The sequence below is a fragment of the Parasteatoda tepidariorum genome, chromosome 6 (genome assembly GCF_982258835.1).
Source record: "Parasteatoda tepidariorum strain Cologne lab strain chromosome 6, Ptep-v5.0, whole genome shotgun sequence".
Classification (NCBI taxonomy): Eukaryota; Metazoa; Arthropoda; class Arachnida; order Araneae; family Theridiidae; genus Parasteatoda; species Parasteatoda tepidariorum.
Window position 1 is genome coordinate 80,913,415 of NC_141760.1, and position 8,241 is coordinate 80,921,655.

The following is an 8,241-nucleotide window of genomic DNA, read 5'->3' on the forward strand; positions in this document are numbered from 1 at the left end:
GCTTTAGTTAAGTTTATGGATTTAGTGGTTTGCATAAACCCTAATTTATATATTGATTTAAAAGAAAAATTTGAGTTACAGCTACATTTAAAGAATAACATATCATTATAATGCTTTTTGTATATCCATAGCAGCAGGCAAAAAATTACCTTTGTTCAGTATGGTAAATATAAAAAATATTGATTTTCCCAGACTGATGAAAACATTGGCTTCTCCCAGACAGTTTAATTTAAGTAGCGTGATTTGAAAGTGAAATTTCAGTCAGTTATTGAATCAGTCAGTTATAATAAAGTTGTTATTTTTATGGTTTCATGCACTTTAGTTGAAGAATGTTAGAATTTTAATCTATAATCTATGAACAGGAAAAGAATTAAAGCCTATCACTTCCAAGCAGTAAACTAATATCAAGAAAAGTATATATTTCAGTATATTCAGAGATTCAGTGGACATTTAGAAGTTATCGTTATATTTTATAATTTTATCACCGTCGTTGAACAGCCGACACAGTTTTATGGGTTTATGACTACTAATGTTCAATTTCGTTGCCTTGTAACTTTGAATCCAATCCAGAAAACAAGGGAGCTCCCGGATTGAGTATTAGGAGAAATTTGCCTTCGTGGAGGACTTTTTGATGGAGCTAACCCCCATTTGCGTTACATGGTGAGGAAGACCACGAGAACCTTTAACGGTTAGCCCGATGGCAAGATGAGTCTATACACCTTCGTTTACCACTGAGGATATTTCACGTCAGCACTGTGATTGGTGCAAGCCGGATGCGGAATTCGCATCGACTGGGATTCGAACCCAGTTAGCCTCATTGGAAGGCTAATGCTCTATCCCTTGAGCCATCGCGGCTCAAGTTTTCGTTATAATTCACGTTGTTGTTAAGGAAAGATGTTGCAGACGTTTAGAATTCAGGATTTTTTGGCAAAATATCATTCTGGTTATGATAGGTCACACAATCGTTGGTGGACAATTAGATAAGTGCGTTCATGCTGAATGTCGGCACACTAATCTATCAGGCTAGGGTGTGATCGAGAGACTGTCCAAATGCTTGCAAAATGAGAATTCTTTGACAGATTTAAAGTGTCGCTATTTTAATTTGACTTTTTGACATTGCACTTTTATACTCATAAGAAAAATATCATTTTTAAATGTAAATGAGAATTCTCCGTGTTGTAAGAATTTACGAGTTTTTTATTGTACTCCATTAAATATACAAAAAATTAACAATATACTAAATATAATAAATAAATTAATAAATCAGTGAAATCGTGTTATTTTATTCAACAAAATAGAAAATTATCTTTACATCTTATGAAAATACAAAATTATCATAATAAAGGTCATTCTTCAAGAGCAAATTTTAACTTTGACTTTATTACTTGACACCTGTAAAATAATGAAGAAAAGAATAAAAATATATTGTAATTACAAATATGAGCAATAATTTTATTTTTTATGTATATAAATAAAATATAGTATTCTATTTATATTGTTAAGTAAAACACGGTTAGGTTAAAGGCGAAACGGTTAAGTTAAGTGAAAAACGGAAAAGATACATTTCGTAATGTGCACTAATGCATAAAAATAATATGTACTATTTCTTAAATTTTATGTCTTGTATTAATTTTTCTATGCATATTATGGACTGTATCTCAGTACGTAAAATATGATTCGTTAGTTATCCGTTTAGGGGTGGGGCGTAAATAACATAGTAACAGAGTGATTTTATTAGTATATTGGGTACCTATTATAACAATTTCTATTATGTAATACCACAATATCAGAATCAACTATGACTACGATTAAAAAGTTATGATGTAAATAATGGTAAGGCGATTTCTTGCACTGTTAAAGCAACTCCCGGACGCTCATCTCTCTCACATATTTCCCTCTCTAGATGCATTTTGCTCGAAAAAGAGATGCTCAACTTATAATGATGTTTCAACTTCAAAACTTGGAGTCTTCAAATTTGTTTTAGAATTATTTCGATGCACTTTTTTCAATTTTTAGAAACTCACTTTTTAAAGAGGGCAGCATCCTCCCTCAAAAAAAGAATAAATACCAATACATATCGATAGTTTATAATAAAGCTTTCTGTTATTAACATACTTTTAAGTGAAAATGGCGAAATCTTATTTTTTCTCATGTCTACAGTTGTTAGATCAGTAAAAAAATTAACATAAATTGGATATGTTTTAAATTTTCTAAAAGTTAATAATTGAAACTCAAGTATTACCTATTACCGTTTTAATCATGATTTCCAATGGCTGAAATGAACCTATCCATTGCTTGGATATTTTCTCGGGATGTTTCTGGTACTATTGGTGGTATCACTTTTGGCAGTATTTTTGGTATCACCTTTGGCAGTATTTTTGGTATCACCTTTGGCAGTATTTTTGGTATTATTTTTGGCAGTATTTTTGGTATCAGTTTCACTAGTATTTTGAAGAACCAAAATGCTCGTCTAATGGGCAATTTGTTAGGACCTCTCTGAGTTTCCTCATCATCTTCATCCTCATCATCTTCCTCATTTGAAATATCAGTTCTCATGGGGATAATTTTCTCTATAAATAAAGTCAGATTAGCAGTAATTTTTATGTTATTTACAGATCGAAATTATGTATAAATATTTTTTTGTTTCATCTGTGTGAAATAATGTTATGTACCATTTATTTTGTTAAATATATTTTACCAGAAATTGAAATAAAAAATAAAATGAAAATATTGGTTTGCGATTCCTCAACTGTCGTATTATTTTAAATATCAAGGCTAAATACTTAAATATTGAATTATTTTTTAAAAATACATCATTTTAATTGAAAAGGCAAACGTTTTTCATCACAGTATATGCGGTGTTTTTACAATTTTAGTAAAACAAACAAACAAAAATCTAAAAATATGTCTATTTGGATTAATTCCATCAATTAGTAATCAAACTCTGCTAAATATTTAATTTGCGCATAATAATCGATAATTTATTTCTAAGAATCATCATAGATATTATATTTCTGGTTATTGTGATGCCTTAAGAGAGTGCGCATTTTCTGATTAAATATATTTAAAGTGCACTTTGTATCTATATTTAATGTGCACTAAGTAACTTACATTTACCAGGTAAACGTAAGTTAATGTATGCTAAATTAAACGGAATTTTTATTAAACTTTTGGCTCCGACATTTAGATTTGAATACCAGTACCATGTGTTGAGGGAATGCAACGACAGTAAATGAACAGTATTTTATTTTAATTTAAAGTTTAGAAAGTTTCAAATTTCATGAACAGCACAATAGATCGTAATTTCTTCTATCGTGACATGTTTATTTCTGATCCACCATTATATGTTGATTTATGGAACGCCACCACAATACTCTTTTTCCAAAAAATGAAGTGAAGGATGTGTTTTATCAAGAGACCTTGTGTATTTCACAAAACTACATGTGGCATCGCCTATGTATCCTAGTGCAGTCCTCTACATTCACGTGGAAGATTAGTAGTGTTTCATCAAGTCACAGATGAGCGGCAGACTGACTACGGCTTGTTAGATAATCTCTGGATGCCATCTAGCGGGAGAGATGGAAATTACAAACGTTTATACTCCGGTATTTTGAATATTGGTATTGCGAGGTGTGTGAGTCTAATATCAATGACCATGGAAGAGTTGTGTACTTTTAGAGTTCAAGTCAATTAAGCAGAAATGGGACTTCAAACCTTGTAGGCCATACGGCAGCTCATTACATCACTTTGTTACGGTGATCTACCAATCTAAATACACTAGGTTGCTTTAAGAAGCATCGCTTTACTGGAGGTGCTTCATAGCAGCCATCGCATGGTAGGCATAAAACACATCTGTGGCAAGTAAATCATCCTTATTATCCGAGTTGCCATCTGTCTAATTGATTCAGGACTTAAAATTGTTATTAACTATGCTTATTTTAAATTTATAATGGATTCTCTCAGAAAAGGAAGTCGAGTTTATTTCTATACCAAATTCATAAATTTGTGCTTTGAATTACTAAATAAGGAATTGAATGTTGTGCAAACATTCCTGGTTGAAGTGTCATGTTCTCATTTAGAACGTTTTACAACTATGGTTGTTATTCATCTAACATATTAAATTAAATTTTGTTCAAATCTTACATTTTAAAATTAAATTTGTATTTAAAATAAAAATAAAGATTTACCATTACTTTGATGAGCCAGTTCTTCAATTGCACTTAAGAACTGTAACATATTTGTTTCCTGTTGCTCATAATCTTGTCCTTCCGGAATATTTTGAGATTCACCTATGAATGCCAATTTCAATATTTTAAAATATATAATTGTATTATAAATTAAATAATCACATTTTTGGAATAAATAAATATTTACCATCCATTTGGTCGATAAGATTTTGAATCAAATTTAAGCTATTCAAGATATTTCTTTCCTGATTTTCATAATCTTGCTCTTCGGGAATGATTTTAGGTATGCCTATTTCTTTTATTGGAGGACCAGAGACAACACATACACCTATTCCAAAAGATCTGACACATCGATATCCAGATCTGCAGCAGTCATGTGAGCGTCCAAGAAATAGTTTACGGCAGCAAGCTGAGAAGTATTTATTATATTTTTGTTAACTAACATTAGAGAGATGCATAACATAAAATAATCTAACCAGCAATGCGTATTACACTGCAAAAGTTCGGGTATAAAGTACTAGCACTTTGGGTGTGACATCCATAAAATACATTTTACCGTTAAATTAATTTTTACCATAAACTATTACACCGTAATTCTTATAGTAGTATTTATTTAATTAGAGTGTGTCAGTTGTCTTACTGTAATTATTGCTATAAAAATTATCAGAATTTTTTTCCCGCAGTATTTTCCGTTAAAATTTCACCGTAACTTGTTTCGGAATTTTTAAGTGCACAAATGAAAAAATAAATTATATGCTTTTATGTCCATTAAAAGAACTAGTTCAATTGACATGATAAAAGATAAGCAAAACTTAACACTCTACAGGGATAATGCGAAATTCATTTTAATTATTTTCTCCCATTAGTAATTTGAATGCGTCTAAAGTTAATCAGATTAGCTTCGTTATTTGCATTAATTGATATTGATATATAGACAATATATTATTCACGTTTTCTCAGAAAAATCAGTTCAAAGCTACTTCATAATAATGGTACTTCGAACCATAATTTTGCTAATAATGTGCCATTTACGTGACTGCTGTGAGTTTGCTTCAGTTACTTATGACTGTTAGGACAAGTTCAGCATATCTAAAGGCAGCGATGTCAATGATCATACTGCAAAGCACAGTTTTGTAAAGAAGAAAAGCGTAAGTGGTCTATTTTTTTAATATTCGAAAACATGAGCCATGATGGCTTACGAGATAAAGCGTTTGCCTTCCAATGAGGCAAACCGGGTTCGAATCCCAGTCGATACGAATTCCTCATCCGGATAGCACCTACAACAGTGCTGACGTGAAATATCCTCAGTGGTAGATGGATCATGAGTTGGAGTTCCCTTGCCGTCAGGTTAACCGTGGGAGGTTCTCGTGGTCTTCCTCTCCATGTAATGCAAATGGGGGTTAGCTCCATCAAAAAGTTCTCCACGAAGGCAAATTTCTCCCAATACTCGATCCAGGAGTTCCCTTGTCTTCTGGATTGAGTTCAAAATTACAAGGCCACCAGTTGTACGTTAGTCGTCGTAAACCCATAAAAATTGCGTCGGCTGTTTAACGACGGTTATAAAATAAAAAATAAATAAGAAGTATAAAATTTAAAATAAATAAGAAGTATAAAATATAAAATAAATAAAAAGAGCAAAATAGGAGAATAAGGAAGCAAATTTGATAATTTTCTTCTATGAGGAAAAATGTCGCCAAATGGTTGATTTTTGTAAAAGTATAATAACTTTTAAAATATTTATTGTTATATATAGTTATTCGTCAGTTCTAACCCAGATAATTCTTCACAGCAAGATGATAGATACAGTTTAAAATAGTCATTTTGCTTGAAATTTAAGGTACCAAATTAAGGTTGCTGAAATTAGAACGATATTTATATTTAGCCCTAGGCAACCTTCAAACAGAGTGCTAATTAATTTTGTATTATTTAATAATTCGCACTGAGCTGGTTTTTAAGGTTAACATGTAAGAATAATTAATGTTAATACATCTAATTAATTTATAAACTGCTTCTTAAAAAATAATGGTGCTATTTAAAATATTTAAAATTTCTGAAACCTTTCAAACCTCATTACCATTCAAGTTCACAGCAACCCTAAACTGTATCGAACCCTATCATTACAATTTTAAATTTGAATAGCTTGGTTTGACATGATATTTTAAATATTTTATAATTTAACACCTTATTAAGTTTGCAGCAAATTTTAACAACAACCGATATTATGGATCAAAGTTTAACCGATTTTTTTAGGTGTTTCAATTTTTCTCTGAATAATTAATTAAATATTCTGCATTACCTCCTCCCTCGCATGGTAATCCATCAGGGCAAGTTACTCCCAATACTGCTTTCTCAAAAGTCGATGCAAGGAAGCAAACTAATAGCAGAGTTATACCTAAGAAATAGATTAAAAAAATATGCAAATACGATTGGAAATATTTGAAAATTTATTTCTAAAAAACTACTACAAAAATACGACAAAAGTTGTAAATCAGATGTCAAGCCGTAAAAATCTATTGTGAGAATAAAAATATTTTGTAGGTAATAGGTTATTGCAGAAATTCATCTCCGATTTAAATCGAAAAAAAATATTACATGTGTCAAGGGAATATAAAAGTAAGTGATATAAATAATTTATGAGACTTAACTGTACGCATTAGGTCATTGCGAAAATCCCTGTTACTTATCGCCAAGTAGATGAAGCAAAAAATTTTAAAAGTTAAAGGAAAACATTCCCTCTACTCAAAATAATGAAAATGGCAGAAAATAAAATAGTATCATAGAATTACGTGTGCAAAACTCGTAACTGTCCTCATTATTGTCTTTAAAACAAAAATATGAAGAAAAAAATAGAGAAAAGTGTTGAAGCAGTCATATAAATTAGTGCTATTTCTTAAGATAACTATTCAGTCACGAGCAGTTTTTTACCCCTAAATGCAGCAACTCTCGTCAACATATTCAAAATAAAATTTGGAAGGAAATAAAAAACTGAATTCAAATTGAATCTGGAAAAAAATTAAAGTAAAATTAATATTAGAAATAAAAGCAATTTTACTTCTAAAATAAAGTAAAATTGTAGGTTGTACAGAAGTAAAACAACAATTCTATATAACTTTATAAATATATATGAATAAAAAATATTCCAAACAAATGCAGTTTATTAATTTATGAATAAATTTAAAATTGCATAATTTGTTTTATAGAGGAAAATTTAAGGCCATTTATGAAAAACATTGAAAAAAAAAATTTTTTTTTTGTTGAAATATATAGATTAAAATAAATACACTAATTTCTACTCAGGAAAACAATATTTACCTCTCATGGTAGTAAGTGAAACGAGTAAACACTAAACATAATAAAATGACTTGGACTAACGGCAATTTATATGATTTTTTATCAGCAAGCTCAACTGAAATGTAATCAATTCCTTATCTGTTTTACCAGCTAATAATTTCTTAAATACAAATTTATTTTTACCTCTGATTATGTAAATGCCGTTATTATTATCACAATTCAAATTAACGAGTTTCGACGGTGGTTTTAAGCTTATCTATAAATTAAATATTGTGTTTTTATTCCTAGAAATTTTTATGATCACTAACTTTGATAAATGATTCAACACTCACAAATTTCAACAGTTATCTCTTTTTTAATTGAAATTTGCTCAGGAATCATTTAGTTTGATTTTTTTTCAATCCATTAAATTAAGTTATAAAAGACTTCAATTATTTATAATCATAATAATCATTTTAATATAATTTAAATGAATGCAAATTGCTTTCTCAAATTTAGGATAAAAACAAAATTTTCCGAATATTTTCTACTCTTGGCAACAGAAGGAAAGTTCCTTTGCACTATTCATATATTTTTCCTATATACTCACGAAATTTAAAAATGCATTCCATTTTCAAATACATTTTAGTATAATATATTTAAGTACAATACATTTACATTAGAGTATAATGTACTGATTGAAGATTAATGTATTTTAAAATATGCGTTAAAGTCATACATTTTTAAATTGATAATATTTTATTAATTTGCGTAAAGAACCTTA

At 29.6% G+C, this 8,241-nt stretch overlaps 1 protein-coding gene across 2 annotated transcripts; it reads right to left on the bottom strand.

The window, feature by feature from the left end:
* Positions 1–1,263: 1,263 nt before the first annotated feature.
* On the bottom strand, positions 1,264–7,549 carry LOC107456065 (uncharacterized). Of its 2 annotated transcripts, none has more exons than XM_016073825.4 (6): positions 7,500–7,549; positions 6,484–6,579; positions 4,375–4,596; positions 4,188–4,289; positions 2,250–2,570; positions 1,264–1,392 (listed from the first exon to the last, which is right to left on the bottom strand). In XM_016073825.4, exons 1-5 carry the CDS (start codon positions 7,504–7,506, stop codon positions 2,254–2,256), a joined length of 744 nt encoding a protein of 247 aa, XP_015929311.3. In that variant the 5' UTR covers positions 7,507–7,549; the 3' UTR covers positions 1,264–1,392; positions 2,250–2,253. The 2 variants fall into 2 exon arrangements, with proteins under 2 accessions (XP_015929311.3, XP_071034556.2); XM_071178455.2 differs by having other exon boundaries at positions 2,243–2,570.
* Between the last annotated feature and the right edge of the window lie 692 nt (positions 7,550–8,241).

Excerpts from the sequence above, each read along its gene's own strand:
- LOC107456065 (XM_016073825.4), bottom strand. Across the intron at positions 4,597-6,483 it reads ATTACCATGCGAGGGAGGAG|CTTGCTGCCGTAAACTATTT; the intron begins GTAATGCAGAAT and ends AATACTTCTCAG. Across the intron at positions 2,571-4,187 it reads ACTGGCTCATCAAAGTAATG|AGAAAATTATCCCCATGAGA; the intron begins GTAAATCTTTAT and ends CTTTATTTATAG.